Below are 14,626 nucleotides of genomic sequence, written 5' to 3'. Positions count from 1 at the left end.
CTGGAGGTAATAATAGGGAACTAACAGAGTTTATTGAGTAGAGGGTTGCTGTGGTTGGATTGCACTGTAGGAAGGTCATTGGTAGCTGGGTGGAGGAGAACTGGAATGGAGAGGCTTGAGGCAGGGAAGGGAACCAGAAAGCTATTGCAGTTGTGCAGGGATGAGGAAATCCTCCTCTTGGCACTAGGCTGGGGAAGAGGCAATCCTGATGAATTTTGGTTTATTATGAAAAGGTGAGTTCCTGTTGACTTGTTTTTAGAAGCAGATTATTGACTTGTGTCTCAGTGCATTCATCATTCTCCTGACTTTGCTTTAACTGGCCTGGGCCCACTGATCTCGGGTTCTTTCTATTCCTAGTAGAGTTTTCTATTGAATTTCCTGCAAACTTTCTTAGAAGGGGATATAGCTTAGTTCTGTATGCCGCTATTCTTTGTAATGTTTCCTGAAGTCGCTCTTGGTTGTCTTGGCTTAGTTATGGTATCAGTTAATGTCTAAAACACGTCATTTCTCTTCACACCTGTCTCCGATTACCAGAGGAATAATTCAGGCAAGGTAGCCAGGGCTGTGCTACTGGGTTCCAAGATTTAAGTTAAACAACTAAAGAGGGTCATGACAACATTGGAAGACCTTAAACAACCGGACTTAGCACTTAATGAGCCTGACTAGGGGTCTAGGGACTAGATTTGTGATTTCACAGGCCTGTAGGGAACTCCTTTACCATGCAGGCTGGGTTCTTCTCTGCAACCTGAGTCCCAGAGAGTAGCCTAGAGCATTGAGATCTTAAAGTCCTTGGTGAGCGTTACCTGTGACAGTGACACAGTGTCCAACACAGGGTCAGCAGTAGGACTTGAACCCAGATTTTCCTGGCTCCAAAGCCAGCTCTCTATTCACTGAGTCATACTACCTCAGCCAGCAGGAATAATTAATTAAATAAATCCATTAATTAAATCGATAAATTAAAATAAAATTTGACTCAAATCCAGCATTTGGATTTCCATTGTCTCACACTTCCTCCAAAGTGCGGTTAAAGTTTTCCACAGGAGAAGCACTATATAAATATGATTTTTTTCCCTTCTTCTTCCCTGAGGTAGTCCTATAAACACTTACCCTGAAGCTCTGATCCTGGGGGATTGCCAATGCCTTCTTTCCACAATATGGCGGTGTCATACACAAAGGTAAGCCTCAGCTCAGACCGCAAGTCGAAATGCTTCCAGTCCCCAACTGCTGCTGAGGAATGGAAGACATAGGAGACAAAGAGGGGCACCCGCAGTGTGACATAGGACTGCACTATGTTTAATACCTAAAAAAATGAAAAATGGAGAAGGTTAGGAACTGTACACATGGAGATTTGGGAAACCCCACAGATTTCACCTCCAGAGTTTTAAGTACCACGCAAAAACCATCCAACGTCCTTTGTTATTTTCAGATCCTTCTATTCTGAAGAATAGGATATAAGCTCCTTGAGGTCAGGCACTATTCATTCTTGTCTTTACTAGGTGGCACCATAGTATACAGAGTACCAGGTTTAAAGTCAGGAAGACTCATCTACTTGAGTTCAAATCTGCCCTCAGACACTAGCTGTGTGACGTTGGGTAAGTTACTTCACCCCATTTGCCTCAGTTTCCTCATCTGTAAAATGAGCTGGAGAAGGAAATGGCAAAGCATTTCAGTATCTCTGCCAGGAAAACTCCAAATGGGGTCACCAAGAGCCCTACATGGCTGAAATGACTGAGCAACCACAACACACAACCACAACTATGCTACTGGCATAGTAGCTCCCTCGTAAATGCTTGTTGAATGAATGGTCATTAGTTGTTTTCATTTTCCTGTTAGTGTGTCTGTGTCATTTATTATATTCATGGGGGAATGTCGGGATAATAGACACACACACATAGGCTTTTCCCCTGGAATGCCAACTCTGATTTTTAATAGATTCTCTCTACCCTGGATACTCTGCTACAGAAGCACTTCGACAGTCTATCCAAAAAGGTGCTGTTGCTCCCAGTTGGACACCTTTCCTCTCCAACAACAGTTAATTTTAAAACTCTCTAATGCGCTTATCATGTAACATTAGGGAGACTGGGTGTCCTGTCCCGCAGAAGAGGTTAAGCCCGTAGGGACGTTTATAAGGAAGCAACATGGCATTGTGTGTAGACCGTTGGACCTGGAGATAGGCAGACAATGGCTGGATTCCACCTCTGATGCCTGACTCACTCTGTGATCATGAGCAAGTCCCATAATAATTATCATTATAGCTAGTATTTAGATAGCAGTTTAAGGTTTGCAAAGTGCTTTACATAAGCCATCTCTCTCACTTGACTCTCATAACAGTCCTGTGAGGTAGGTGTTATTACCATCATCTCCTGTGAAACTGAAGCTGAAGGACGTTAAGTGACTTTCTCGATGTCCCATACTAGTGAGTGTCTGAAGCAGGATTTGAAATCATTTCTTCCTGACTCCAAATCTAACATTATCCACTTTTTCGACTAGCTGACATTAGCTTATCTTTGCAATCCTCAGTTTCTTCACCTATAAAATGGGGGGAATTGGCCTATCTGATCACTGAGATCTCTTCCTGCTAGAGTCAGAATGGCCTGATCAGTAAGTAGTGTGCCAGACCTGGGGGTAGGAAAACCCGTTGGTATCAATCTTGTCTGCAGCGTCTGAAAGCAAATCACGTCACCTTTCTAGACCTTGGTTTTATCATCTATAAAAGTGTGATAACACGTGCGTTACTCATCGGAGTTGTCATAAAGCTCAAACACGCTCAACATTTGCAAAGCCCTTTGCAAACCTGAAAGTGATAGATACAAATCAGGTATTATAATATCTTATACTTACTAGCTGTGTGACTCTGGGCAAGTCACTTAACTTTTGTCTGCCTCAGTTCCCTCAATTGTAATATAGGGATAATAACAGCACTTACCTCTCAGGGTTGTTATGAGGATCGAATGAGACCATTGCAAAGTGCTTAGCACAGATCTTGGAGTGTAGTAAGTGCTTAAGAAATACTTGTTTTCTTCCCTCATCCCCTCATCTACACTGTATGTATCTTGTATGTTCATGAATTTGCATGTTGTCTATCCCGTTAGAATAGAAGCTCCTTGAGGGCAGGGACATAATTTTGCCTTTTTTTGTACCCCAAGTACCTGGCCCATAGGAAATGTTTAATAAAAACTTGTTCACTGAAATCAGGGTAGTGCCACAGTGGAGATGGGGGCTCTAAATGCTAAATGTGAAAGCCTGTGTTAAGAGAAAATGTGAGTATAGAGAGCAATGTGACTGAGATAGAGAGTTGAGGCCAACCACCCACCCCATTTTCTTTCCATCGGTCTTAGAGCAGATGTGATGTTAATAACATGCTTCATTGTACACCGTTCCCTGTTTTTGCTTTGGGATGCCATTTAGAATTTAAAAAACTTTCCAAAGAAAGCATCGACAGGAGCTCAGGGTGGGGGATATCTCTATCTTGTAACTGGAGAGTTAAATACATGTGGGTAGCACGGACACATGTGCAGACATGCAGCTTCCTAGGAATCTACCCCTTCGATTTCTTAAAAAAAAGTTTCCTGCCTTAGATCCAGGATGATTTTTATTTTTAATCATTTCTCAGCTTCTAAAAATAATATTATTTTATTTTTATATTTATTTTAAATTTCTTATTTAAATCATTTAATTAATTATTATTAAAATATTTTCAATTTATATAGTGTTGTAAAGTTGGTCAAGCACTTTCCTATACATTGCTTCTTTTGAGTCCTCACCAGGCTCACAGAATTATACTGTCCCAGCAGCCATCTAGTCCAATCTGTACCTGTAAAGAATCCCTTCGGCAGCTTCCTCAACAAGTGGTCACCCTTACAACCCTGTGAGACAGGTCCTAGAGGTGTTATCAGTCCTATTTTACAGATGGGAAAACTGAAGCTCAGAGGAGGTTTCGGCTGTGGGTCACAGAGGGCATCAAGTATGAGAGGCAGAATTGGAATCAGATTCCAAGTCCAGCATCCTATCCACTGTCTCCCCATGTTATGCTGCCTGTCTGGCTTGGTTATTCCTGTTTATTTAAGGCTCCTTTGAAAGTTCAAAGTTCCTTAAAAAGAGCTGCTAAAGGAGCCTGATTTTCCTTTTCGTCACCCAAGAAATACACAGAACAGACTAAGTGTGCAGGGCACATACTTCTTCCCCGGGCGCTATACTGATAATGTAGTGAAAAGTGGCGTCCCCTCATGACTGAATCTGGAAAGAAGGCTAGCCAGCCAGCCTAGTCTCATCAGCAGAGACTTCTCCCATTCATCCGAATGAATGAAGCTAGTTTCCTCTAGCCACACTCAGAGGGAGATGGACAAACAGGGCCTTGGTTTCAAATCCCAGCTCTCTTGGGAAATGCAAAGATGAGAGAGACATTGCCCTCCAGACCCAGATCTGAATGGACAGGTCTTGGGGATGACACAGAACTGATGCACATTAACAGATAGCAGAGAAAGGACTCCCAACACTGTGGGTGGGGAGGTCCTTGGCTTAACCAGTTCTGCGAGCCTTCCATTTCTTAGTGATCACTTGCTTGACATGAGATGAGGAGAGACAAGGTTAGATGGCCCTTGTCAGATCTCAGCCACTGTGTATCTTTATAACGCACTCTGGTGCTTGAGGGGGAGGGAGCTGGCAAATGATGAGAGCCTTTCTTGGAGGCTCCTCTCCCACCAGGGCCTGAGCATTCATGATTTCTCTGTTTTCACAGCTCCCTCCCACTTGCATGATAGGAAGTTTTTTTTTTCCTTTTGTGGGGGATAAAAGTCTCCCTTCTGCCAGCATACACCAGCTGTCGACTTCTCAGGTATCTCTGTGGGGGTAGAAAAGTAAAGGCAGGGAATCTGTGATACAGGATTGATAGTGGGAATTTTAAAAACCTTTCAAGAGAAGTCCCTTTATTTCTTTTTTATTAGTCCACCTCTACATAGTCCCCTTTAAGGTTTGTAAAGCATTTTACATTATCTCATTTGATCTTTACAATAATGCTGTGAGGTCGGCACCATTATTATTCTTTTTTTTTTTAACAGGTGAAGAAACTGAAGATCTGAGACATGACATGATTTCACCCATTTTCAATTCTACATATTAGATGAGATACCTCCGTAGGCGAATTACTGTACTTATGTTGGCATCTCAGATCCTCCATGGTAGCCCAGGGCCTCTGCAACTCATGGATAGAGCACTGGGCTTGGAGTCAGGAAGATCTGACTTTGAATCCCCCTCTGACACTTGCATGTTATATTAACCCACCTGAGACCCAGTTTCCTTATCTGAACAAGGGGGCTGAAAAGCAATATGGGATAGGGATCATGATATTGACCTTGGAGTCAGGAAACCTAGGTTAAGTCTTACCTCTGACATGTACTGTCAAGTGACCGCGGGAAAGAAGTCATATTACATCTCAATTCTTCCATACAACCTTTCCGAGACTATAAACTATAGACAAGTGGCCTAACTGTACTAGTGAAAGGAGTTTTTACTCTTGGAGTTCCCCACGTTGATGAATTATAGGACTAGAAAAAATATGTATTATAGTAATAATAAGTGTAGTGCCTACCCTGTGGGATAGCTCTTTATGGCATTAGGTAGAAGTAAGATGTTATTAGGATGCTGCTTCTCTGGTTCTCCCACCCCAGGGTTCAGCAAATACATACCTGGCCATCGGTGCTAACAGAGCCACCGCAGGCTGTTAGGAGTTCTGACATGGCATAGTAGCTGTTGAATTCCCAGAGGCAGGCATCAAGATTAAGGTTGTGGTAAAAGCGGAGGGTCCGGGCAGGCCTCAGAGAAGCATTGTACTGGTAGGGTAACGTCTCACCGATTATATCTGTGCTCCTGGCATATTTGGTGATGAAACCATGCCTGGTCTGGATCTCACTGTAATCTAGGAGGTTGGAACACTTGTGGTTGCCCACCCGCATCCCATCAGGGCTCAGCGTCAGCTCAAAGTTGGACAGAGGTTGGGTGGAGATGACTGGCAGCATTCCTGAAACATGATACAACATGGTAAGCCTGGCAGCCTCAAATGGGAAAGCACCCATATGGGGAGGGGGAAGAGGAATCAGGGTCTCAGGAGAGAGATGCCTTGAGCAGGAAGGGATTAGGTAACCTGAGTTTGTGACTTCCAGTTTCACCACGGACTTGATGTTTTGTTCATTCGTTTATCAGTCAACTCTTCGTGAACCCATTTGGGTTTTTTTTTAGTAAAGATACTGCAGTTGTTTGCCATTTCTTTCTACTGACTCGGTACTTGGTTCTAACAATTCATTATCCTCCTGGTGATGAAAATTCTTGCCTGTAAAGTGGGGGCTCTGCTACCCACTGGGATGGACCTTACCATCCAGATGAGGCATCCTGACAGTGAGCTTGATCAGGTTGGGGTAATCGGGTTCATCTGGCCCAGTATAGCGGATCCTGGCTGAGAAAGGTTCGGCTCCTACCATTCCAGGCATACGTGGCTGACAAAGGCCTAGAGAAACATTAAGTCATGAGAATGTAAAGGGGACTGGGCATTCTGGGAAGATAATGCATGCAGATTTATTCAACCCATTTACTTCTATACATTCCACTTTGGAGGATTCCTGGTTTAGTTTGGGAATTATCTAGACCTTCTGCTTCTATTTCTATTTAATTCTTGGCCAAGCCATCATTCATTAGCACCTCTGCCAGGATGGATATGCAGGTAAAGCAGAAATATTATTCCTGTAGTTCCATTTCCAGCTGTGATGAAAGGTTAAGAGAGGGAAGAGTTGGAAGCTTTGTTTAAAATAAAAACTGCAGGGGTAGCAAGGTGGCGCAGTGGGTGAAGTACCGGCCCTGGAGTCAGGAGTATCTGAGTTCAAATCCCACCTCAGACACTTGACACATTTACTAGCTGTGTGATCTTGGGCAAGTCACTTAACCCCCATTGCCCTGCCTTCCCCCCTGCAAAAAAAAGAAATAAATAAAATGAAAACTGGAACTAATAATGGCTGTGCTAATTCCTCAATGCAGAATTGGCTCAATCAGTCTTTTAAGAGGGAATGGAAAGACCAATTTGAATGGGTTTGCTCTCTTTCATTACTAGCTTGGTGCTTTGTACGTGGTAGACATTCAAAGAAAGTTTGTCGGATAGAATTGGTATCTTTGGACCACTTTGCCATTTTTTCCTCTTTCTTCTGAGGCTCTCCTATTGGCTACAAAGGAATCTGTTAATACAAGGGGAAAACTCGTGATGGGGGATCATAGACAAATACCATTGCCCATGCCATGAAGTTCAGGCTAGAACAACATAGTAGCTCTAATAAGATGAAATTAAGTAGGGATAAATGTAAAGTTAGGTTAAAAAAATCAGCTTCACAAGCACAAGATGAAGGCAGTATGGCTAGATAGCAGCTTGTCTGAAAAAGATTGGGTGGGGGTTTAGAGCACTTTTGAGCTCAATATAAACCAACAGTGTGATATGGCAGCCAAGAATACTAGTGACTTCAAGTTCAGTAGAGATGTGGGAGAATAAGAATGTAGAATGCTGTCTACACCATATCAGTTGGATTTGCTTAACTGGCTGTGTGTATTTTTTCCTCTTATTTTGTATAAGCAAAGGTTCAGTGGTGGTGGTAGAGAGATATCTAGAAATGATTATGATGTAAAAAAATTAAAGTTATGGAATGATAGTGAAGATACAGAAGATGTGAGATTAGTTTGGATCTGTGTCCATCCAATATTGCTTTGGTGAGTAAATCCCTGCCATCTCGTTTATTAGTCATTTGTTTCTTTCTCAGCATAGAGGAGGCAAAACGGACAAATGCACAAAAACAAAAATCTGAGTTATTGGACCTTTTTCTGGATGCTTGATGAATGGGAGGTTACGATATCTCCTACATGCAGAATCTGTTGGACACATACAAGCTCTCAGAGAATTCAAGGATTATAACTTCTATAATGCCCTCTTCTTAACAGAGAGAGCCCTGGGATTTCCTTCCATACCACAGATTACTCTTTAGTATCTTACCACTCACCGTCTTTGCTGACAGTTATGACTGAACTCAGAAGCTCCAGCCCCACATCGCCACTCTTACTAACAGCCCGTGCGGCACACTGTACCCTCGACCCAGCTTGGAAGTAGATGGAGTCAAGGGTAATGGACTTGGTGTTGGTGAAGAAAGTGTTGGCATCTATTTCTTGCATGGGACTGGTGACTCCAGTGCTGCTGGCTGGAGCACCAACCAGCCACCGATACAGGGTCAAGGTGTCATTAATGTTTTCCACTGTGCAAATGGACCCTGTCTTGCCATAGTCTGGATACTTGGAGTTGCATGCCTAGAATAAGGAAGAGAAACGATGGGGTGAGAGAAGCAGTATACCTTGAATTTATATATTATTGTGCATGATTTGTATACTTACACATTTATAAACTAGAACTTCTTGGCAAGCTGTGGGCATACCGAGACAAAAAACCAGAGAGTCCTTATTTTCCAGGAGGAGAAACTGGGTGACACAGTGGATAGAGTGCCAAGTCTGGAGTCAGGAAGATTCCTCTTCCTGAGTTCAAATCCAGCCTCAGACACTTACTAGTTTTGTGGCCCTGAGTAAGTCACTTCACCCTGTTTGCCTCAGTTTCCTCAGCTGTAAAATAAACTGGAGAAGGAAATGGCAAACCACTCCAGTATCTTGCCAAGAAAACTCCAAATGGGGTCATAGTCAGACACAAATGAAATTATGAGATTATATTCTATTGGAGGAAAATAAATGAAAAAAATATATAAAATTAATACGAAGTAATTGGGATGGGGTAGGCATTAGGGAAGGCCTCATGGGTAATAATATTTGATATTAGCATTCATGTGCATATAATATAAGCTATTCTACATTACAGACATTTAAAAATATCAAGTCACTTAAGCAACACAGAATTTAAACACAGACACTAGAGTAATCATATAAATTAGCATGGGCAATAAACCAAAAGCCTGAAATTAACTAGGACAGGCCTAATGGAAATCAGGTTATGGGTGAGTGGGAGTTTTAATAAAACCGAAAATGCAACTGAGAACTTTTTCTCTAAGCAACTGATGCTTAGTCTATTGCAACGGCATCCTAATTAGTCCCTTCCCCCTCCAATCCAACTCTGGCATAGCCGCCAAATTACTTTTTTTTTAAGCTCAGGTCTGACCACGTTACTTCCCTATTCAATAAACTCCAGGGGCTCTGTATATGGCCTCAAGGATAAAACAAACACTCCTCTGTCTGGCTTTTAAAGCCCTTTACAACTTGGCCCCATCCTAGGTTTCTAGCCTCATTAGCCATTCCTTACTTTAAGGCCCAGCCAAATTGTCCTTTTCTCTAGTTTCTCACAGGGGCATTGTGTATCTCTGCCTTCATGCTTTCGTATTCCCCATTTCCCATGCTTGGAATGTGCCTTCTTCACCTCCACCTCAGATTCCCTCTCTTCCTTTAAAATACAGCTTAAACAAGTCCAGTCAGCAAGCAACTATAAAGTGCCTACTATGTGCCAGGTACTGAGCTAAGCTCTGGGGATACAAAGGCAAAAACAACAGCAACAAACCAGCCCCTGCTTTCATAGACCAAAAAGTGAAGCCTTTCCTGATTCCATCAACTGCCCTCTCTTCCTTATTACCTTTGCATTTAACCTTTTTATATTTAATTCGTGTTTATTGCATATACTTATGCATATACATCCCATCTTCCCAATAGAATGGAAGCCTTGAGGGAGCAATTTTTTTTTCATGCTTTGTATTTGTATCTCATATCCAATACAGGGCCTGGCACACTGTAGGCACTTAATAAATGCTGGCCTGTTTAACTGATTAATGCTCGTTGCTCTCAGGTGCATTATACCTCTGGCACTGATCAGTATGGGAAGCAAAATTAACAATAATAATTAATAATAATAACAATTATGATAGCTGACATTTGCAAAGCACTGCATATTAATAGTCGCATTTGATTATTTCAAGAGACCTTTTGGGTGGATCAATAGATTTTTTTTTTAGCATGGAGCAGAGCTCAGGGCAACAGGTCCTACCGTCACACACACAACGGGGTAGCCGGGTGGTGGGCTAGGTTTCTCTTTGGTTGCAGATGCATCACCGTACATGAGGAGTGAGACGACTTGGGGAATGGCTGGAAAGGTGACATCTGCAACACTGTCCACTTCTTCAATGTACACGACGGCTTTATTCATCTGAAATATAGGACAAGAAGGACTATTAAAGGAAAGGTTTTTCCAGAAGAGCAGAGTTGGCAAAGCTAGATCACAGCAATGATTTTCCTTAGTTTTTCATTCTAATTCTCCGTTGTTCATCTGCCTGTTTTGTTTGCCCATACTCTGATTTGGGTGGACTATGTGGGGCCACACTTGGTGGCTCCAAGTGTTTGATGCTCATCAAAGAGCCCGGATGGCCAGGATCTCACCAGAGTCATCCGTACATACCATTTATTTCTTCTTGCTTTATTGGGGATGGGTGCAAGAAAGCCACCCAAAGATGATCATAATTGGGAATTTAATTTTTATGACCTCTAGTCAGGAAAGAACCAGAGAACTGTGAGGTTTCTCCCAGGAATTATTCTTATTATTTCTCTCTGGAAAAAGATCATGTCTAAAGCACCCACAGTAAATAAGCTCTCTTCCTTACTCTACTGATCTTCATGGATATTAATTCTACAAGCTCCCTCAGTCACCGTCTGAGTGATTAATAATACGGTTATGATGTGGAGTTGTCCCATGGAACAGTGATTGGCACATAGCAAACACTGAATAAATGCTTGTTGAATCGATTGATGGACGAGAGATTAGACTCTCTCTGCTTGGCCCCAGAGGGCAAAACCAAGAGCAAAGAGTGAAAGTGACAAAGAGGCTAATTTGGATTTGATAGAAGAAGAAACTTTCTAAGAATGAGAAATAACCAAAAGTGGATGGGGCCATCTTAGGAGGAAGTAGGTTTCTCTACACTGATGTGCTGAATGAGTTTATTTTTGGAAATGACCAATGTAAGATTATGTTTTCCTTTTCCTTCTTTCACTGTATCTCTGCCTCTCTATTTTTGCCTCTGTTTCTTTCTCTTTCTTTTCTCTTTCTTTCTTGCTTCCTTCTTTCGTTCCTACTTCCTTCCTTCATTCCTCTGTTTCTCCATTCCTCTGCTCCTCCCTCCCTCCCTTTTTCTTCCTTCCTTCCTTCCTTCCTTCCTTCCTTCCTTCCTTCCTTCCTTCCTTCCTTCCTTCCTTCCTTCCTTCATTCCTCCCTCCCTCCCTTCCTTTCTTCCTTCCTTCCTTCCTTCCTTCCTTCCTTCCTTCCTTCCTTCCTCCCTTCCTTCTCTTCTTTCCTTCTAGGGGTATGGGAAGGAAATACAATCGATTCAATATTAATTCAATTGATAACTGAAAAAAAACAATAACACTTTAAAAAAAGGAAAAATACAATAGAAGTCTTTAAACAAATGTTAGATAACCAGCTATCAGGGAAGTTGTTGCAGGATAAGTAAGCCATCTTCTTTTGGAGGGAGAAGTTTGGAGATAGATATAATGCACAGATTAAAGAAGCAAGGATATCTTTTAGTCAATTTAGCTGGATCTATGGGGTAGCTAGATGGCCCAATGGATAGAGTGTCTGGTCTGGAGTCAGGAAGATCTGGGTTCAAATTTGGCCTCAGACACTTACTAGGCTGTGTGACCCTGGGCAAGTCACTTTACCCTGCTTGCCTCAGTTTCCTCATCTTTAAAATTAGCTGGAGAAGGCATGGTAAACTACTCCAGCATCTCTGCTAAGAAAATCCCAAATGGGGCCATGAAAACTCAGACACAACAACAACAGCTGGATTCACATTAATTTCCTTTCTTCTAGTCTGTATAAAAGAGCGTGATTCAACTGGCCTGCACCTCTTGTAGAAGGATTCTTGTTCAGGTATGCTAAGGTCCCTTTGATTCTGTGATTCTCTGGAAAACAGAGGATGAGCTGTTACACTCATAGTTTTTATTTTTCATATGACTAAAACTTTTGCTTAGGTATTTTACGTATACCTGCAGAGTATGCTGAAGTTCAGGATAAAAGTAAACTCCGTTTTATCCCAAAGCATTGGTGAATGAGATTATCCTAACTGGAATTCAGGTTAATAGACTGGTCAATCAACCAACCCATCAAGCAAACAATCAAAAACATGTTAATAAATGTACCAGGCTAAGTGCTGGGGTTACAAAGGAAGGCAAAAATAATCTTTTACCTTCAAGGAGATTATATTCTAATGGGAGGGACAAGATGTATGGAAATAGGTACATAAAGATACAGAGAAAATAGAAGATAATCTTTTTTAGTTTTTTTTTTGATCCTTGATGGAAGAAAATCTTCAAGGGGAGGACTCAGGCAGCTGAGAATACCAGGAAATATCCCCTGTAGAAGGTGGCATTTCGATTGAGTCTGGAAGGAAGCTAAGGAAGCTAAGGTATAGAAGTGAAGGTTGATAGCATTCCAGGGATGGGAGACAACCGGAGCAAAAGTACATGAATTGGAAGATAGACCATCATGTATGAGGAATGGTATGTAGGCCAGCATGGCTGGACCACAGAGTGTGTGTGAGTAAAGTATTAGACCAGAATGATAGGCAGGGATGAGGCTGTAAGTGGTTTTTTAAAAGTTTTTATTGACTAGAGGTAATAGGGAGCTATTGATTTCTCCATAGCGAGCTATCCATGACCTCTATGTCCTTCAACGTCTAAAACTTGGACTCTACGGGTAGAACCACCATAGGCTCTGATTGGTGAGCTTTCATTTTATTTTGCCTAGGTTAGCCCTCCACTTCACTCTCAGGTCACCCCCCTCCCCCTTCCCAGCTCCCTTTTATGTGTTGTTTTTTCTCAGAATGTAATCACTTACTTGTGGTTGTATCCTCAGTGCTCAAAACATAGTAAGAGCTTAATAAATGCTATCTAATCCAGCATAGGTGGAGGTGATATGATCAGACCCACGCTTCAGGAAAATCACTTTGGCAACTGAGTGGAACCCGGATTGGAGTGAGGAGAGAATTGTAGCTATACCACCAATCAGAAGGCTGTTGCAGTAGTCTAGGTGACAGGTGATGGGTGAGGGCCTGAACAAGCATGGTAGCTATGTGCTTTGAGAGAAGGGAAGCACAGTGGAGATTTTGTGATGGTAGAAATGACAAAGTTTGGTAACTGATTGGATGTTTGGGATGAGTGAGAGTTAGGAGTTTAGGGTGACTTCAAAGCTGTGAACCTCAGTGACCATATATATACACCATGCAGGGATCCTATCTTTTCAAAGAATTAAAATGTGTATATTTACAGCTATATATACATACATGCATATGTATATACATATGTAAATACATACATATGTATGTACATATACACACACATATATGCACACACATATGTATGTATATATATTCAACAGTAAAATTTTGCTAGACACAATGTACTCATTCTTTGTATCATATAATTGCTCTCCCACAATTCTAGTGACATTATGATGGCCCCTGCTGTTTCTCTTGTAGGATGCAGAGATGAATGGATAAATTTGATTGGTTTTGGGGAAGCCGGAGGTTGAAAAATGCCTCAGTATTTTAATGACTAAAGGGTTAGTGTGATTTGCCAAACTAGAATTTTAGGAAGTGTCTTTGGTCAGCAAATTGCAATAACCTGTATCTCTGCCACCATATTTTCATCTGGTTTCAGGTGAACTGTCAATGCTTCTCTCATTTCCCTTATGCCATCATATAAGACTTCAATTTCTATAAAGTGTTCAGTTTCTCCTTCCTTGAACTCAATATCTGAAAGGGAGAAGAAAAGGAAAACAAAATTAATCTTTATTCCAAGTTCCCTCTCTCCCAATAAGCCTGGTCTATTCATAACATATAGGAATTTGTTTAAAACACTTAGGAAACAGAGGCACACAAAGGTGAAGAAGTCTGTTGAGTTCCTACAGCACGCTTGGGACTAAAACTCAGATCTTTAAATTCCCAGACCAGACCCAGTACCAATCCCAGTTCCATTGAAGGTCTATTATTTCCTCCTCATTTTTTTCTTCTTGCCCAGCTCCTTTGGGAAATTCATTACTACTTAGCAGTGGAGGAGAGACTAAGGGGCAGTGACAGGAATCAGGCATGAAGGGGGTACATAAGTTATCTGCCTGATGTCTTAGAAAGAGCAGTGAACTGTAAGTCAGAACATCTGGACTTGAGTCTTGGTTCTGATACTCACTGACTATGAAATTTACCCATCTGTCACAAGGGGGATAGAGGGGCAGCATGGCATAGAGGATAGAGACCTGACCTCTGAATGAGGAAGACCTGCATTCAAATACAGCCTCAAAAACTTTCTAGCTTATGTGACCCTGCACAAGTCACTTACCTACTGTCTGCCTTACTTTCCTCATCTGTAGAATAGGGATAATAAGAGAGCCTACTAAGGGTCTTGCTGAGGATAAAATGAGATGATATTTGTAATCTGCTTTGCAAACCTTAAAGCACTATATAAATGTCGTTATTAAAATTATTAATTATTAATGTTATTAAAATAATATTATTATTATTACTAGCTGTGTAACCTTGGGCAAGTCACTTCACTGCTCAGAGCCCCAGGTGCC

At 41.7% G+C, this 14,626-nt stretch overlaps 1 protein-coding gene across 1 annotated transcript in view; it reads right to left on the bottom strand.

Annotated features, from left to right (window-relative positions):
* FREM3 (FRAS1 related extracellular matrix 3) overlaps positions 1–14,626 on the bottom strand; it is a 123,282-nt gene that overhangs the window by 7,939 nt on the left and 100,717 nt on the right. The window contains exons 12-17 of the mRNA XM_036764999.1: positions 13,681–13,811; positions 10,055–10,213; positions 8,028–8,328; positions 6,368–6,499; positions 5,685–6,016; positions 1,108–1,300 (exon numbers count right to left, since the gene is read on the bottom strand). Coding sequence (XP_036620894.1) covers positions 1,108–1,300; positions 5,685–6,016; positions 6,368–6,499; positions 8,028–8,328; positions 10,055–10,213; positions 13,681–13,811 — 1,248 coding nt within the window. The remainder of the gene's footprint in view (positions 1–1,107; positions 1,301–5,684; positions 6,017–6,367; positions 6,500–8,027; positions 8,329–10,054; positions 10,214–13,680; positions 13,812–14,626) is intronic.

This window comes from Trichosurus vulpecula, chromosome 6 (assembly GCF_011100635.1).
Source record: "Trichosurus vulpecula isolate mTriVul1 chromosome 6, mTriVul1.pri, whole genome shotgun sequence".
NCBI classification, from domain to species: Eukaryota; Metazoa; Chordata; class Mammalia; order Diprotodontia; family Phalangeridae; genus Trichosurus; species Trichosurus vulpecula.
The sequence above is the reverse complement of the archived record's forward strand: the minus strand, read 5'-3'. Positions and strand labels throughout refer to the sequence as shown.